The sequence below is a fragment of the Solanum verrucosum genome, unplaced genomic scaffold (assembly GCF_900185275.1).
Source record: "Solanum verrucosum unplaced genomic scaffold, falcon-dt-bn FXZP01000177.1, whole genome shotgun sequence".
In the NCBI taxonomy this organism is placed as follows: domain Eukaryota; kingdom Viridiplantae; phylum Streptophyta; class Magnoliopsida; order Solanales; family Solanaceae; genus Solanum; species Solanum verrucosum.
This window is the reverse complement of record NW_026020401.1, coordinates 450155-470027: the sequence shown is the minus strand read 5'-3', so window position 1 is coordinate 470027 and position 19873 is coordinate 450155. Positions and strand designations below refer to the sequence as shown.

Genomic DNA, 19873 nt, shown 5'->3' with positions numbered 1-19873 from the left:
AATTGTTTTGTACAACAAGGGTGAGGACAATCCGAATTGTGGTGGGTTTAACCACTGGACTGTATGTTTTATGAAAATAAACCCCAGGCCTTTGGGTGAACCCTTTTGCAACCAAACGTGCTTTGTACTTATTAATGGATCCATCAGACTTAGTTTTAATTCAAAACAACCATTCACAGGGAACAACATTCCTGGTGGGGTCTGGCGGAACCAACTCCCAAGTATGATTCTTTATCAGTGCATCAAACTCAAGCTGCATAGCATCTCTCCAATATGGGAACTTTTGTGCTTGTTTTTGGCTGACAGGTAGAATTGGTACAGTTTGGGTTATGTGGGCAGTGTAGTCAACAATTTTGCGCCGCTTGATGATGTTGTTTTGCAACCTTGTTACTGCACGATTGTGCGTCGGAGTGACGCCGATAAACATGAGTAATCGGTGGTCGGCGATATAATGTGAGAGGACGAGCAGAGAGGGCAGAGGGGTGGCTTTGAAATATGAAGTGGGATGGTAGGGAATCTACAATAGGGGAAATCTGATGGAAGTCAAGGGAAAGGGAAGTAGTGTGAAGATTACCTGGAGAAGGAGTGGTGAAATGATCTGACTGTGGTTTGTTCCTCGGTACAACATGAAGTGAGCAATCATCTTGGCGTGTATCTCGCATCAATGGAATGGTGGGGGGAAGCAGCGTGTGATCTGGAGTAGTGGTGTTTGGAAGTAATATCCAGATTTGAATTGTTTTTGTTTAAATTATACTCCCAGTTTAAATATGATAACTTTTGTTTTAAGTGAGAAAACATAGTAGCAAAAGGGAAAATATGCTCGAAAAATTGTACATCCCGTGAGAGAAAAAGTTTGGAGTTTGTAGGTTCAAAACACTGATGACAATGATGGGTGACCGAAGAACTAAGATAGACACAAGGCTTGGAATACAGCTCTAATTTATGTTGATCATATGGTCGGAGCCATGGGTAGCATAGACAGCCAAATGTACGAAGAGATTCATAAGCGGGTGTCTCTTTGAAAAGAACTTCGAATGGGGACTGTTGGAATGTACGCGTCCACCAGTGTTCTTGGGACCAGGTCCCCGACAGAATAAAGTGCAGAATATGAATAACACAAAGTAAATCAGGCACAACGATTTTACGTGGAAATCTCCTTACTCAAAGGAGTAAAACCACGACCTGTCACACAGGACTTTTCAAACTGCTTCCACTAATCTTCTCCAAGCAAAAGTAAAAGTCAGTTTACAAAATGAGATTAGCCTGCTAATCTCCACACTAAGCAATACCTCTTATCACTTAGACGAGCCAAAACAGATACAACACTGCCCACTAATTTATCACCCCTAGATAACTTAGACTTTGCTAAGAGGATACCATACCGCCCACTAAATCAACTAGCTCCTAGATGACTTAGAATTTGACTAAGCAGCAAAACAATGTTGCCCACTAAACCAGTTAAACTCAACTGATTTAGGCTTTTAGAAACCGAAACAAATATCTGAATCCTTTATAAACTAGGAACATATTTACAATATTTGCACGGAAGTATAACTCCTAAGACACACTCTAATGCTTGCAGCTTGATCAGGTCCTTGTTGTGCTTGCCGGAGAATACTTCTTGAAAGTGAGTCTTTGCAAGTGTTCTTGAGAATTTTCAAGTTGCAAAAACTAACAAAACTCAAACTCAACAAGGACGCTTCAGCACTCTATCAGGTCCCTTTGTTGAGCATGAGTATTGTTCTTCCTTGAAGATGGCCTTCTTTTAAAGTTTATGAATTTTCAGAGAAAATGCAAGTTTTTGTTTTGCTAAGTCTTGAGTTTGTGTATTTTAGGAAGAGACTATATAAAATCAACACAAACTTGTTGAGACAACCCTATTGGCTGAAAGCCTGCTGTTCAGAAAAGTTACTCACCTACCACATCAAAGGTGGCAGCTTTTCTGACGGCTGTCTTGTCACCTTTTCATAACGCAGTCTTGCAGGGACTAGGTCCCTTGTAAACTTCTTTGTGGGTTCTTGAAAAGACTTGCTGGCTGATTAGGATGAATGAATTTAATATGGTGTTTGTCATGTAGAAAATATCAACCATAAAGAGTTATTACCCGTTGGACAAACACCCTCGTCCATTCTGATTGGTGTAGTACGTTGACGCCTCACCAACTTCTGACACAACAGCTTTATAGATGTACCCCATTATAGATCTGGACGAGAGAACTATGCATGGGACCAGATCCCTACATTTGTGAGACATTGAAGCATGCAATCTCGTTCGCTCTTCGTATTGGTGTAGGACACGACACTTTTCACCTACCACCTGACATGACAGCTTTACAGTTGTACTCCATTTATATCTGGACGAAAGCACTCTGCTAGGGACCAGGTCCCTGCATTTGTGAGGATCATCAAAACACCTAGAATATAACATTTTCCCCCTTTTTGATGATTACACACAAATATTCCTCACATTAAGTTTATTCATTCATTTCCTTGTTAGCAGTCCCAATAACAAGGATTTGGTTCCTTGTTAGATCGATAAGTTTGTTAAATCATCAAAACTTCATATCAACTTCAAACTAACATCTCATATCAGCTTCGAACTAACATTTTCCTCCTTTTTGATGATAACATACTTATTCACCTGTTCCCCCTATCAGCAAGAACTCTTCAGGTAACTGGAGTTTTATCATCCCCAAAGTTTGTCGAATCATCAAAACATCAAAATAACATTTTACCCTTTTTTGATGATGACAAACTTGTTCAACTTCTTCCCCCCTACTGGCATGACCACATCCTCTTCAAGTAGCTAGCACTTATTCCCCCTATCGGCATGACCATGTCCTTTTCAAGTAGCTAGCATTTATTCCCCCTATCGGCATGACCTTGTCTTCTTCAAGTAGCTAACCATTGATCTCATACCTTAACAAGTTTCCCCCTTTTGACATCATAAAAAAGGGTTAAAGTAGTAAACCAAGTTGACAGAAATGCAGTTCAAGCAAATTCATGGACATTTGGGCAACACTGAGCATGAGTAAAAATGCATAAAGTAATGAGACAAGTTAGTAGAAATAAGACATATTTTTTTCATCCATAAATAAAAGATCAGCCATCAAAGCATTGCAAATATAACTACGAATGAAAACCAGAACAATGCCCACTCAAGTTCCATAGAAAAAGAGGAATGAGGACTGACTTAGGAAGTTAGGAAGAGAAGGTATGACTTAGAGGCAAGGGATTGAAAGAATAGAATTAGTAGAGCATCTTAGTATGGTATTTTCAGAAGCCTCATTTGAAGCTCATATTCTCCTGGTCCCTCTGATAGTGTTGTTTCAGAAGCTGAGCCTTTAGACAACCCATTTCAGTATCCCAGTTAGAAAGAGCAACTATAATAGCTTTCAACACTTGCCTAAGTTTCTCATAATAGAAAGATTGGTAAAATCAAACTTACCCAAAGCCTCCGCGATGAATAGATCAATAATTGAGGAACCAAAAACAAAATTTCATTTCATTTTTTTTAAAATAAAATAAAATCAGACACCCTCTTATTCAGAATACTTTCAGTTCTCAGAATATCAACTTCCCCCTTTTGAACAACATCTTTTCCACATCTTCCTTTTGCTTGGTGGACCTAGTCCCTCTTCACACTTAAAACATCTTTATCATAAAAATCTCCAGTAAGAACAAAGAGTTTAACCGTTTGAAGTGTTTTTGAGAGAGGAGAAAAGAGGGTTTTAAAAATTTCTGATCTTGGAGGGGGATTTGAAAAGAAATATGGAGTATAAAGAAAGTGAAATGGTATATTATGTGAAAGAAGGTGTCATTTAGGCATTCAAAAGATGGGACAATGATCAAATACCTGAATGATAGACATTTGGCAATTGTAACGGTTCACATGCATAATTCAAACTGCAATGTTAAGAGTGCTAACCTTGGAGAACGGACCAGGTCCCTCTCTGAAGTTTGAATGTGATTTGCCTATATATATCCTGACCTCTCCTTTCCTTCAGCCCTTTTTCCATGTGTGTATAGCTACATAAGGTATGAAACTGAATTTGCTAAAACATACATAACTGAAAAACAAAGATACTTGCCCCCTTTGCGTAGCCATGAGAGAATTGATTGCTTCAGGCAGGATCCATTCAAGAACGTTTTAGCATTTCCATCATCAGTTTGATTATTTCATCCAGATCTTTAAGAGATTCAGGCTGCTGCTTGATCCACAAGATTTGACCATACATCAAGCTGCACCTGCCACATTCTCTACCTCAGTTGTTGAAAGAGCAACTGAATCTTACCTTTTAGTTCCCCATGAGTGAGAGTTCATCCTTTAACATAAGTCACTCCTGAGGTGCTCTTTCCATCAACTCGATACCAAACATAATCAGCATAACATGTTCCTCCAAATCAAAAAGTCTTCTGATGGACAGAATAGAACCAGGTTCATCATCATCCAGCTTCAAGTTAGTGCCCATAAGAGTATGAATTGTCTAGGCATCCATAATATTGAAACATTTTCAATAGCTTCTCTGAACTGGTACCAGGTCCCTGTCTTTGATCAGACATCAATTACCCTGAACGTTGTGATGTCTTCTTCTCTGTAGCTAAGCTCCTATGAGAGTATACAACTGGTCCTTGCTTTAAGCTTCAGTGAAGATGTCAGCCACTTGATCTTCCATCTTACAAAGCTTCATGATGACATTACCTCTCTTTATCATTGTCTTGACTTCAAGTATGTTAAGCCATTTGAGCAGCTCATTAATGTGCTTTTCCGGATAACCGAGGTTACCTTTCGAGGTGTGCTGAATCTATGGCTCTAAGAAGAAATCTCCCATCGTGCTCATTTAGAACTCACTACCCATGAATGCGGTGAACTCTTCACACAACAATTCAAAAGGTTTCTCCAAAAATGACATCATTGATATACTTGAATAATCAGCAACTCCCTTCCTTGTGACTTAAAAAAGAGGGTTTTGTCAATTTTACCTCTCTTGAAGCCATTGTTGAAGAGGAATTTGGACAATCTATCAGCTTGTTGGGAACCGAGTGTCATACTTTGCGTTTTTCAAACTGAGCTTGATCAACTTCTTCATTCTCACCTTCAGAATTCACATTATCAGTTTGAACTGCACCATCTTTGTTCAGCACTGTCTACAGGACCGGGTCCCTCATCAGGTTCATAATCTACATCAACTTCTTTTAGATTGCTGGATTCATGAAGAGGATGTTCTTCAGCAAGCGCATTGTTTAGATCATCTCTCTAAATCTGAAACATCTCAGAATCTTCTTTGTTTTGCAACTTACTTCTCAATTCTTCAAGACTCATCAAAAATCACATGAACATCTTTTTCAATGCACACATTTTTTATATACCAGATAAGCCTTGCTGGAGGAAGAGTATCCCACAAATACTCTTTCAACATCATTGAGATTACACCTCTCAATATCATCATTTTGGTCACAAAACATTTATTATTCACCACTTTAGCCGAAAGTTCTTTGAAAGATTGAAAGCCTGCATATTCCATCTGACGAATGGTCTGATATGCTTCTATTTAACACCATCGTCATAACCTTTGTCATCTGCAAATATCAGTTTGCGCAGACTGAGGACCAGGTCTCCTGACATATGTTTGTGCAGTAGAGAGGCACTCACATGAGAACGTCTCTTGTGTCATCCCTCAGCATTCTCACCTTAAGCATTAAGGCAAGTGAGATTGTCACTACGAGCAGTATTCAGATCAGCAATATACATGTTCTTTCATCTTCTTTTTTTCAAGATCATCACCGGAGAGAGCAAGTTTGTGACCACACATTTGTATGATAAGGAACTTGACTTCATTTTGTTCATCACAAATCTGTGGAACACTTGAAAGATTGTACTCCAACCATTAAAATAGTACACAACTTCAATGAAGTATTCCACAGATTTTTAAGCCCTGCCTACACTAAGAATGTACCATTTCTTGCCATTGCCAGAAGAGACACCTCCATATTGAAGTGCCTTGAGAGAGAAGAAGTTTTCAGTTTTCCCAGTCATGTGCTTTGAGCATCCGCAATTCATGAACCACCACTGATTGTTACTATTTCCTCTCACGTGCATAGCAAATCATTTGTTAGCCTTGGGAGCCCATTTGAGACGGAGTTCCCAGTAAGCAGATAACAGAGTGATAAGAAAATCTTTTGTCCAGTAAGGCAGACTGGTTTTCTTCAACTTGAGCCTAGAAGCAGGACCAGGTCCCTTCTTCAGTCTATTCCTCTGTTGGGAATAGTTTGACGAACTTTCTCCATATTTTTTCAAAACAGGACAATCCTTTATAAGATGTCCATCTCGACCACAATGCACACACAACATATTATCATCATTAGAAACAGATTTGATGTGAGGATTGTATGGGGGCTCTATCTTCTTATAACTCAGCCCTCTTCTACTATTGTTTCCTTGACCAATTAGATTTGTAAGGATCTTAGAGGAATTGGTCCATTTGAGGGATTTTTCAAGTTCCTTTTTTACACGTACCAGGTCCATCTCCAACTCAAGATTTCTTTCCAAAGCCAATTTCATCTTCATTTCAGCAGTATGCGTCTTATTTTCAAGCTCTAGCTGCAAACTGCTTGCCTCGTTTTTTCCTTTAAAAACTGTAGTAGTTACCCCCATTATCTTTTCCTTCAGTTCTAGATTTTCAGCTTCTAGAACTACCATTTGATTTTCAATATCAGACATTTGGGCAACTAAAACAATATCTGAATCATTTATAAACTAGCAACATATTTACAATATATGCACAGAGGTATAACTCCTAAGACATACTCTGATGCTTGCAGCTTGATCAGGTCCTTGTTGTGCTTGTCGGAGAATACTTCTTGAAAGTGAGTCTCTGCAAGTGTTCTTAAGAATTTTCAAGTTGCAAAAACTAACAAAACATAAACTCAACAAAGACACTTCAGGACTCTATCAGGTCCCTCTGTTGAGCATGAGTATTGTTCTTCCTTGAAGATGGCCTTCTTTTAAAGTTTATGAATTTTCAGAGAAAATGCAAGTTTTTGTTTTGCTAAGTCTTGAGTTTGTGAATTTTGGGAAGAGACTATATAAAATCAACACAAACTCGTTGAGACAACCCTATTGGCTGAAAGCCTGCTGTTCAGAAAAGTTGCTCACCTACCACATCAGAGGTGGCAGCTTTTCTGACGGCTATCTTGTCACCTTTTCATATCGCAGTCTTGCAGGGACCAGGTCCTTTGCAAACTTCTTTATGGGTTCTTAAAAAGACTTGCTGGCTGATTAGGATGAATGAATTTAATATGGTGTTTGTCATGTAGAAAACAACAACCATAAAGAGTTATTACCCGTTGGACAAACACCCTCGTCCATTTTGATTGGTGTAGTACGCTGACGCCTTACTAACCTCTGACACAACAGCTTTACAGATGTACCCCATTATAGATCTGGACGAGAGAACTCTGTTAGGGACCAGGTCCATTCATTTGTGAGGATCATCAAAATACCTGGAATATAACAGGGACTTAAAGTTTTATGCGTTCGTGCTCCACATCCGTGAAGCACTTCACTCGCTCGAGAAGACACATAAAATTACTAGCTTTTCTATGTTGAAAGTTCTGGTTCCAATTTCATAAAGTTCAAATTCTTATTGCCACTACTTAGCATACACTGGTTAAAGGGTTAAATGGTTCATTTTTCTTAACTTCCGACGAGTTAGGTTCTTTACGCAAAGAAGCCAGGCGAAAAGCGCACATGAAAATTCTAAATAATATGTGAAAATCAAATCATCGACAAGATGTTTATCAGAGAGATTTGATTATAGGATACAATCGAAGGGCTCATTATCAAGAGTGGTGGTGGGCAGTCGGTTTATGAGAAAGGCAGCATGATGGCAGGCAAATGTCCAAAAATTGGAGGGTAAACTCGCTTGGTGAAGCAACGTTTTCACTGTCTTAATAAAGTGTCGATGACGTCTTTCAGCCAGGGCGACCCTTTGAGGAGTGTGAGAAGGAGAAGTAAGGTGTTGTATGCCATTGTAGTTAAGGTATGGTTCCATGGTCTGATATTCTCCGCCTCCATCATTGTAAATTGTGCCCAAAATGTTTTTCAAGCACGGGATGTAAGCTTTGAAAGTGTTTTTGAACCTCATGTTTGTTTTTCATTGTGTACAACCAAATATATCTGGTGAACTGATCAACAAAGAGACAATAGTATCGTTTTTTATCAATAGAGAGAACATGGGATGGCCCCCACAGATCATTGTAATTATTTCTTATGGAAAGCTGTTGGACAAAGTGTTGGAAGAAAATGGAAATATGTGTACAAAAACTGAACTTGTCCTTGGAAGAATACGAAATACATGAATTACGTAAAATGAAAAATAAAACTCGAGAATGGGGGTGTCCCAATCTTTGATTCCACAAATGTAGGGAAAGTCCAACAATGGTGAAGTTGATGTTTGGTCGAGATAGTGATGGCCATTCATAGAGTCCTGTTTTATTCAGGCCGCACAGTGGAGGTGTTCCCTTTCAATTTTCTACTGAATGCCTCTCAAAGTAAGAGAGTCTTTCCATTATATAGAGAGAATAAAAATTACACATCCCTAAAGATCCATCATTCATATCTCTAAAGATCAGCTATTCTATCTCTACAAATCTGCAATCCCTCTAAATCTGCTTTGCTATCCCTCCAAATTAGCTATTCTATCACAATATTTATTTTTTTGATTCTACAACAAATCTATATGATCATGCTAATTTATATCACTATATAATTACATTAATATATACAATTATTTAGATATCCATCATGCTAAAATCCCCCTTCAAATTGATATTGGTGGATCAAGAAGCATCAATTTGCCTACTAGAAACTAATGGCACTGTCGTGACATGAATTTTGTAAATGCATCAGCTATTTGAAGATCACTGGACACATGTGGAAGAGTAATGACTCATTTATCTACAACTTCTCATATATAATGACAATCTACTTCGATGTGTTTTGTTCTCTCATGAAAAATTGGATTAGTAGCAATCTGAATAACACTTGTATTATCAGCACGGAGAGGAGTAGGATGAGATTGAGGAAATCCAATCTTAGCAAGTAATCCACGAAGCCATACAACCTCGGAGCAAGGAGTAGACATGGATTGATATTCAACCTCTATTGAAGATTTTGACACACGATCTTGCTTTTTACTCTTCCAAAATATCAATGACTCTCCAAGAAACATGCACCAACCAGTGACTAAACGACATGTATCAGGACATCCCGCCCAGTCAGAATCACTAAAAATATTAAGATGAATAGGAGAACCACTTGGAAAGAACAATCCACGAGTAGATGTTCCTAGAAGATACCGAATGATGCGACGAACAACCATCAATTGGAGATGACGGTGAGCTTGCATAAATTGACTAACTTGTTGAACTGTAAAAGAGATATCATGCCGAGTAATAGTAAGGTAATTTAGACTCCCAACTAATTGTCGAAACATAGTTGGATCAGGAAAAAGATCGTCTTCCTCACGATGATACTTCACATTCAATTCCAATGGGGTATCTACAGAGGAGGAATCTTGAATACCAGCCAAAGAAATCAGATCCCGAGTATATTTGTGTCTGTTTAGAAACACACCTAAGAAACATTATGAACTTCCAAACCCAAAAAATATGTAAGAGTACCAAGATCTTTCATATGAAAAGAATCTTTAAGCTGTTGTTGGAGGCTAGTGATTAGTGAAGAATCGATTCCTGTGATAATAATGTCATCTACATACACCAAAAGAAGAACACAACATGTAGATGTTTTTCGAAGAAACAAAGATGAGTCATATTTGCTCTGCTCAAAAGAAAATTGTAGCAAAGTACCAGATATCAAATAATCCATACAAAGACCACTTCAACTTGCATACATCTGATGTAGGCGATGAGAACAAACCATGTGAGGTTTCATATAAATATCTTCTTTGAGATCACCATGGAGAAAAGCATTTTTGACATCCATTTGATAAAGAGACCAGTTTTGTGAAGCAACAATGGCAATAATAGTTCGCACCATAGTCATTTTTGCTACGGGTGCAAAAGTCTCTTCATAGTCCACCTCATACTCTTGTATGTTACCAAGAATAACCAATCGAGCTTTGTATCGATCAAGAGTTCCATCAGAATGAAGTTTGAGTGAATAAACCCATTTACATCTAATAGGCGGACATTTGAAGGACATGAAATAATGTCCCATATGTCATTTTCTTTAAGAGCCAAAAGTTCTTCCTCCATTGCTTTCTGCCAACATTCATGCCTCCAAGCTTGTGAGTAAAAAGTTGGAACAAAAATGTTGGATAAAGTAGAGGAAAAACCATACCAATTGGGAGTACGAGATACTATGGTAGATCACCGAGTAGGCTTAAGAGGACCAGATCTTGAAGAATTCTCAAATTCTAATTGTGGTACAGTTTCAGGCGGTGGATCAGTGTTGGGATATGATAATGTTGACCGATGTCATTCATACACAAATCCAGGTTTGAACCTCTTAAAAGAAGATGATAAATACTCAAAAGTAGGAAGAAGAGGAGAAGCAGAAGATGAATCTACAATCATAGGAAAGAAATAATGATTCTCAAAGAAAATAACATTTCTAGAAATACGAAATTTATGAGAATATGGATCATAGAGAATAAAACTTTTTGTGAAGTATTATAACCCATAAAAGCACATTTAGTAGACTGTACAAAAAGTTTATTGCGTGCGAAGGAGGCAAATGCACAAAACAAACACAACCAAATGTATGAAAATCACTATAGTTAGGATTTTGGTGATAAAGACGAAAATATGGAGACTCAAGATTTAGCACTTTAGATGGCAATCTGTTAATTAAATAGACAACAGTACACAGCTCCCACCCAGTATTTAGATGGTACATAGGACTCAATCAATAAAGTACGAGTGACATCTAAAAGAATGTGATTTTTAGGTTCAACAACTCCATTTTATTGTGGTGTATATGGGCAAGAGTGTCGTGAGACAATTCCTTTGTCAAGTAAGATTTTTTTGAATTCATAAGACATATATTCTCCACCAGAATCAGATCTTAATAATTTGATGCACGTAGAAAATTGAGTCTCAATGTAAGCCAAAAATGTCTTGAACATGGAAAATACCTCAGATTTGGATCGAAGAAAATACACCCACGTAAACCGACTATAATCACCTATGAATGTCACAAAGTATTTGAAATAAGTATGAGAAATAATTGGTGAAATTCCCCAAACATCACTATGAATGACATCAAAACACTTTGTAGCACGACTACTAAAATTAGGAAAAGGAAGAGTTTTACTTTTGCCTAATTTACAAGTAAAACAATCAATGGAAGCAATTGAAAATTGATTTTTATTTTCCAATAAACCAGAATTTGATAAATGAGACAACACAACAGAATTTTGATGTCCTAGACGCTTATGCCAAACCTCAGTCTTACTAGCAGTAGAAGTACAATCAAAAGATCGAACAGGAGGAATGGAAAAGTGTATAGGAAACAATCGTCCAACTTTAGGCCCCTGCACGATTATCGTCCCTAACACCTGATCCTGTACAAGACAACTATTACGAGAAAAAATCACATCACAATTGTTATCTACAGATTGTCCAATTAAAATAAGACTAGTTGAGAGCTTTGGTGAAACAAAAACATTCTTGAAAATTGGAGTAATGTCCCCAACCTTGGTAATGGGTAAATTACTACCATTGGCAATCAGTATTTGTGATGGACCTTGATACTTACGAACATTTTTTAGGATGGTCGTTGAGTTGGTCATATGATTGGAAGCAACTGAATCAACAATCCAAAAATTAGATGTAACATCATTACCTTGTAATCCCAATGCTGAAATGGCTGACACGATCATTTGTTGTACCATTTCAGGAGTAAGAACTTGTCCTGAAGATGAGTTATCAATAGTGGAACTATTTATCCCAGCTTGAAAAACATTCACCCTACGATTTTGAGGGTACGTGGGACACTCTATGATAATGTGTCCTTATTGTTTACAATAATTACAGAACTTCTTGCTACCATTGCTAGCAATATGACCATATTCCTTGCAACTGTAGCATTGAGTTCTAGTCATATCCCTGCCCTTTCCTTTATCTTGAGCAGCAAATGCAACATTGATATCATTTTTGTGAGAAATATAGAAAAATAATATTATTGAATTGTTGTTGTATCTACATTGTTACATTGAGACCCTATTTATAGACACTAGAATACAATCCTTTCCAAGCAGGATACTATTTACTATTCCTATTTCTATTTGTATTCTTATTCCCATTTTAAATAGGATTGTATAAACTTATTCATATTCTAATAGGATTGTATAAACCTATTCCTATTCTAATAGGATTGTATAAACCTATTCATATTTTAACACTCCCCCTCAAGCTAGTGCATAATATTCATGTACCTAGCTTGTTACAAATGTAATTAATACGAGGATCGATAAGGGGCTTAGTAAGATATCTACAAGTTGATCAGTCGATTTCACAAAATTGACAGTCAATCTCAATGTGCTTGTCTTCTCATTAAATACTGGATTTGATGCATAATGTTAGTCAATCTCAATATGCTTAATCTTCTCATGAAATACTGAATTTGATGCATAATGTCGATCAAAAAACACAGAGTGATAAAATTACAGTGTTGAACTTCCCAAACTAAACTTGCAAAGACTGTTTCAAACCATAGAGTGACTTACATAATCGACATACAAGGCTACTAAACTCCCCCCGAGAAAAAAAGTGCTCAAAATCTAGTATAAAGTATATGGATCATGTTGGAATCAATAGATGAGTCAATATTAAACAAGAAAGTCACTGAAAAATTGGTCGGAACATGCTCATATGTCGGAGTATTAGATTTGATGGCTGAAAGTGGTCACAATCTAAGAAATAAAATTATATGGGTAGGGTCGGAATGATGGCACAACCCTACACAAATCAGATTTGAGGAGTCACCAGAAAGACGAATGGAACTATGCAAATCAAATCTGAGGAGTCACCGAAAAGACACACGGTGCTATGCAACTCAGATATGAGAAAGTAATTCAGAAAAAATCAACAGTACTACACAAATTAAATATGAGAAGTAGTCCGTAAAGATGCACAGTGCTATACAAATAAAATATGCGAAAAAGGTAGTCACCGGAAGGATGGCACGATGCTACACAAATTAAATATGAAAAAGTAGTCACTAGAATGATGGCCATGGTGCTACATAAATTAAATATGAAAAAGTAGTCACCGGAATGATGAACGGTGCTACATAAATTAAATATGAAAAAGTAGTCACCGAAATGATGTCATGGTGCTATACAAATTAGATATAAGAAAGTAGTCACCGGAATGATAGCACGGTGCTACACAAATTAGATATGAGAAAATAGTCACCGGAAAGATACACGGTGACCTAACTTTTGCTAACATAATCATTGGCCGGACGGGCGACATATATGGATAATAGCCGCCCGCCGGCAGCGGAAGCTCTTTGATTGTTTACCAAGATCGTAGACGCTCTGATACCATGTGAGAAATATAGGAAAAGAATATTATTGAATTATTGTTGTGTTTATATTATTACATTGAGACCCTATTTATAGACACTAGAATACAATACTGTCCAAGTAGGATACTATTTACTATTCCTATTTCTATTAGTATTCATATTCCTATTCTAATATAATTGTATAAACCTATTCCTATTCTAATAGGATTGTATAAACCTATTCATGTTCTAACAATTTTCTTTCTTGAAAGCATTTTGTGTGACAAGACGTTGCTCTTCACGAAGTAACTCCCTAAAGCAAACATCCAAAGAGGGAGACGGGTCACGATTCATCAAGTTAGAGCGAACACTCTCAAAGTCGGAGCATAACTTCATCAAAAATTGGTCTCGCTTGCTTTGCTCATGAACTGCCTGAATCACAGATAAAGATTCAGTAGGTATTTTGGCATAAACAATATCTGTAAATTCAGCCCATGAAATCCAGAAAAATAATCCTGAACAGAAAGACTTCCTTGAGGGTAATTAGAAATTTCATACTCTAACTGAAAGCGTCTTGCGCTATTATCTTGGTCGTAAACCTTTTGTAAGTAATCTGTATGGCCTGATATTAAGAACAATAAGAGGGTCAATTGACCCTAGAATCCATGTCATCACCCGAGCATCTTTAATCTTCCATTCACCTAACTTTGTTGTATCAGTAGGTGCAGGATCACTTCTATCTATATGGCCCCATAGTTCTTTGCCGATGACAAATAACTGAAACTGAAACTCCCAAGAAGAATATTATTTTCAGTGAAACGAACTGTAACATCTCGCAACTTGAAATAGCTAGAAAGAATCTAAGAACATGAAATAATCATTTTTGGAAAGTACAAGGAAATCTGGAAATTTTTAAGTAATGTAAAGTTGAAATTTTGGTCAACTTCAATCGACCATAACTCCTAGCTCAGGATGAGTTAGGTGTAGTTCCAAATATGGTTGGAAAGCTCTTGGATTTATCTTTCCAACTCAGTTGATTTTTCACGATTCCGAGTTCGTATGAGTGAATTATGTTCATTGGAAGTTGGGCTGTTCAAATAAAGAAATGCCCAATCCGGAATTTAAAAAGGGGTAGTTTGGTCTTTTCCTTACCCAATTAATTAAATCCGTTTTTAGTAAATTAAGTGGGGTCAAGACTGAGTTAGTTCAGTTTACGCTTTTGAGAAATAGAGTTAGGGCTTTTGGAGAAAGAACGCAAGAGAAAGGAGAAGAGGAAAAGCAAGATTTGCCAAGAACGATCGATTTTGGTTGTGGAATCGCCAAGGAATTTATCCTACAAGGTATGTGAGTCTCTCATAGCGTTGGGTTCATTCACCCGCGTGCCAAACATGTTTAGTTTCAGCACAATTCATCCTAAAAGAGTTTGAAAGTTGATGTTCTTGACATGAATTCTTGAATTTGAATGTTGTTCTTGAATTGGGTTGAATTGTGGAGTTTCCGAGATCTTTACGTTGTGTTTTAGAGTTACTTTGAGTTAGGTTCTTGAGTACATACACTGGGTATCGGGATCTAAAATGAATTTGAGGAAGATGATCGAATTTAGGTGGGTTGAGGCTGAAAAAACGAAGAAGGAAAAAGTCGAGTAAGGTTCATGAAACAAGTCCGCGTCACAGACTTGTTCCCACAGTGAATAAAAAATCTGCTCTGCGTCGTGGAAAGGACGCGGACTCCTCTGTCTCAAAATTTAATTTCACGAGTAATCATTTAAAACACCTCCGCGTCGTGGACATGTTCCAAGACGGTGATTTCGTAACTTTTCTCAAGTTTAGCTATTCGAAATCATTCCTAAACATCAAGAGATCTTTCCAAACATAAATCATAAACCTTGAATCCATAATTCAATTCAAGGATCAGTTAAGAGTCAATTCAAGCAAGAGTTATGATCAAAGTCAAAAGTCAAGTATGAGAAGTTCATTTCAAGTTTTCATAAGTCTTTTACAAACGTTTTAACTTGTTTTAAGACTTAAGTTTGAAGTTAAGCAAATAGTAAAAGGTAAAGTTTGAAGTTCATTTCTTCAAAAGTATAGGGAGACTAAGTATTCCCAAAGAGATTTTAAATGTTTTTCACATTTAACTAAGAACGGAAACTGAGATTTCCAAAGATCCTTCGGCTAGTTTTCAGAAAAGAGTAATAGCTTTCTAAATGAAGCAAGCAGGGAAACATAGATTTTCCATGATAGCCTTTGACCTAAGTTTTTGAGCACTAATCTCAAATCACATAAGAAGTATGTTTTTAAACATAAAGAGCTAGTACATTTTTGGGAGTAGTATTGAGCACCGATGGGGAAGAGTTCATACAACTATTAGCCCCCTTAAACCATGTAGCCATTATGGGTACCAAAAGGGTCATACTTTTTTAGATGAACCCTTTTCGAAATAGACTAGTGGATCCATTAGGCAATTCAGGTCCTATACATTTGGCCAGGTATAGGATGCGCTGGCAGCGTGAGGAAGATCGATGTATCATCACTATAGTTTTTAAGTGATGGTTGTCGGTTGGAGAAACTCCCACAGAAGTTATTGTATATTTTATATAAATCAGTTTATTGTATTTTAAAATACATCTCAGAGTTATTTGTATCTTGCATACACACAGAGTTGATATCATGTTTTTAAACAGTTTTTCTTTATATTGCACTTGCTTTTAAACTGCTTTATATTGAAATGAGTTCAGTCATGTTGAGTTGAGTTGAGCCAGGTAAGTTCTTCAGTTTCTCTCATATTCTTTCTAGCCTATGTTATTTTTAGCATTCCAACTCGCATACTGGTACATTCAATGTACTGATGTCAGTTGGCTTGCATCGTATTATGATGCAGACACAGGTAACTAGGATCGACATCCCAATGCGTCGTTGATCCAGTGAGCTGTCCAGAGTCTGTTGGTGAGCCTCATTGCTTTTCGAAGGATCCATTTCATTGCTTTCTAGTTTAGTTTATTAGGATGTTGTGGGGTCTATCCCAACATCCATCTCAGTTGTTATTAGAGGCTTCATAGACAGTCAGATGTTAGTTTTTAGTCTTTTCATTGTCGTTATTCCATGTTGAGACTTGAGTTTGCCTTAATGGCCAATTGAATGTTCCTTTATAACATTCCAGTTTATTATATGAACTTATATTTGTTTAGTTTAAGTCTTCCGTTGAGTCAAGTAAGCTAGGCCAAGGGTTCGCTTGGGGCCAGCAATGGTCTTCGGGTGCCGGCCACGTCCAGGGTGTAGGCTCGGGACGTGACACGAATACTGAAGGATTCAAAGTGATGTGAATTCATGTTGTTGAATAGCTATGAAAACTACAAAGACTCAAGAAAGCAACTAGAATGACCAAGAATAAAAGTCCTAGGTGGTAGGATTGATTGTCGACAAACAGTCAACAAAAATCCAAGGTTTTCAAAAAAAATTTAGAAGCAACCACAAATGACTCTATGAAACAAGACAGCCAAGAGAAGGCTCTAATACTATGTCAATTTTATGTTGAATGCCTCTCAAAGTGAGAGAGTATTTCCATTATTTAGAGAGAATAAAGATTACACATCTCTAAAGATCCGTCATTCATATCCCTAAAGATTAACTATTTTATCTCTACAAATCTGCAATCCCTCTAAATCTGCTTTGCTATCCCTCCAAATCAGCTATTCTATCACAATATTTATTCCTTTGATTCTACAACAAATCTATATGATCATGCTAATTTATATCACTATATAATTATATAAATATATACAATTATTTAGATTTACATCATGCTAACATTCTCGTAGTCAGATCCTTCACAAGATATTTTAAAGGAAAAAATTCTATTGAGGTTAGATTATCTTTGCAAAACGGATGCGCTGAAACAAGTTTGCATTTGATAGCGGGAGCACACAAAATATTAGAGAGTTTGAAAGCAGTATTTGAAGCATTTAAATGAGTGGTACCAATTTGAGTAATTGGAATCACATTACCGTTACCCATTGTCACTTCCTCGATCCCTTTGAGGTCCTGAACATTGCGGAGAGAGTTGGTATCATAGGTAATATGGTGAGACACACCTGAATCGAGAATCCAGGGGTCATTTGGCGTTGTTTGTGCAACAAAAATTTTCTTTTGCTTCAAAGTAGTTATGGGACCAGGAGCGGCAAACACTTGCCGTATGTCCAAATTTGTCACAAAGTTGACAACGGACTCGTGAAGATTGGTGTGGGAAGTTGCGCCACTGAGAATTATCCATGGGATGCTGGGAAGTGTTGCTTATTTTGGGGACACCAATTATTATTGTTGGGCGGGCGTCGATTGTGGCGTGGGGCTGATGGAGGATTGTTAGGATTGAAAATAATTAGGTGTAATGCAGAAGCTAGCAAAGCAAACCTCGAAAGACCACGAGTAAGAAGACAAACGAGAAATATACCAAAAGACACAAAGATTTAATGCGGTTCGGTCAATCGACCTACGTCCACAAAGGAGATGAGCAATCCACTATATAAACATGAGAGTACAAAATATAGAGAGAAATAACCTCAACCAATTCACTCGGAATACATGGGAGGTTCACACAAGTGATAACGTATCAAGCTTGTGACCCACAAATTCTCCCCCTAACCAAAACTCTCAAATCCCTTAAGACTACATTGTGAATGTTGATTAAGTTAGAAGAAACAAACCTCTATTTATAGAGTCCTAAACCTTTTCCTACAAGAAAAGGACTAGCCAATCCAAAACTTTTTCCAAAAAGGAAAACATATTTATGGTAAGAAACTCAGGGCAAATAAACCCCAACAGATTGGTCACACATTGAGCAACAACTGTAGTGACCTAGGTGGTAGTCCTCTTGAGATCCTCATGTTTGATTAATAGTTCATGATCCAGAAGCTTATCAAAGAGTTCCTCACAGCTTATTGGAGAGTCACATGCTCGTATGGCCGCTGCGATCTCATAGAACTCTGGCCCAAGGCCACTCTATATTTTCACCACGAGTTCTTTGTTATTGACGGGTGAACCTGCTGTGGCGAGTTCATCGGAGTGAGCAAATCTCTCGCATATATTCAGCAATTGATTTGTGGTCTTTGCTGACTTGATTGAGATGGTGACGAAAGCTGAAGATGCGGGTTTGCGATTTGTTCGCAAAGGAAGTGTGAAGTTGATCGTACACAGCTTTGGAGGTGCGTGCAGACCAATCCTTGTACTCGGGGTTGGCAGTCTCAAGGCCATTAGTGGTGACTGTTTCAGGAGGGGACAATTTAGTGCCGTCAAGATGAACATAGAGGTCATGGCCATGAAGCAGCATGGCAATCTGGGCCTTCCAGATGGTAAAACTGTCGCTGCCAGACAATTTAATGGGCAGCTGTGAGGAGGGGTTGAATTGAATCAGATGTTTGAGGACTGGAGCTGCGTCGGCAGTAACCACAGAGGTGGAAGGGGGTATTTGTGCGCAGAAATTTTTTTATTGGATCTTGGATGGCGTACTCGTTAGAGTATATTGGCGCTGATACCATATAAATTCACAGAAGTAGAATGATATTGTATGTTTATTAATGAGCCTCCAATGGAGTTTTTATATAGCGCTAACAAAACAGATCGTGCTAACCTAACTTATAGAGAATAGGAACAGATAAACTTACGTGACCTACATAACTGAATAATAAACTTTACAAACTTAAAGCCTAAATTGACTGAACATGACTTATCCATATTTACCACAATGGTACGTGCTCTGTTAGGATTATTCTACTGAAACTTCACTTTTTCTTTTGAAGGTTCAGATACGTGTCCGTCTGCATTGTGTACCACTGCAAGAAGATATGTTTAGACCAATAATTAAGGATAACTATTTTAAGCAGCATCATTTCTGGTTTGAGCTAGATCATACTCAATCTAGTAAATTGATCTCGCAACTCTCATCTCTTGCATATGCTCCGAGTAGCACACCACATTATCCAGAACTCCGGAGAAATATAATCCAAAGTTCACCTGCAAAGAACAAGAGAGCAGAAAATAGATCTTCTGAACCACAAAACTTGGAAAATAAGCCATCCAGTTCCATTGATTCTCAAGCTGCATTGGATGAGAAGAGTTTTATATACATGAAACTTAAAGAAATAGCTCTTGATCGTGAATGGCCAGCGCTCTCCAGAAACGGGCATGCAGAGGAAAACACCAATGAAGGGATAAGTTATAATGATGCAAGGATTGATCAAGCAGGTTTTATGGAACCACAGCCTCCTGGAGAAGAGAAGAATGAAGAAGGCAATTGTGACTTGGCTGGTTATCCTCTTTTTGTAGCTCAGGTTCTTCATCTTCTTGTA

General features: G+C 37.6%; 2 protein-coding genes across 2 annotated transcripts in view; one reads left to right on the top strand and one right to left on the bottom strand.

Moving 5' to 3' along the window:
• Positions 1 to 19873, bottom strand: part of LOC125839970 (non-specific lipid-transfer protein 2-like) — a 554062-nt gene that overhangs the window by 498125 nt on the left and 36064 nt on the right. The gene's annotated exons all lie outside the window — the stretch shown is intronic.
• Positions 1 to 19873, top strand: part of LOC125839888 (uncharacterized) — a 31424-nt gene that overhangs the window by 8009 nt on the left and 3542 nt on the right. The window contains exon 4 of the mRNA XM_049518865.1: positions 19325 to 19855. Coding sequence (XP_049374822.1) covers positions 19325 to 19855 — 531 coding nt within the window. The remainder of the gene's footprint in view (positions 1 to 19324; positions 19856 to 19873) is intronic.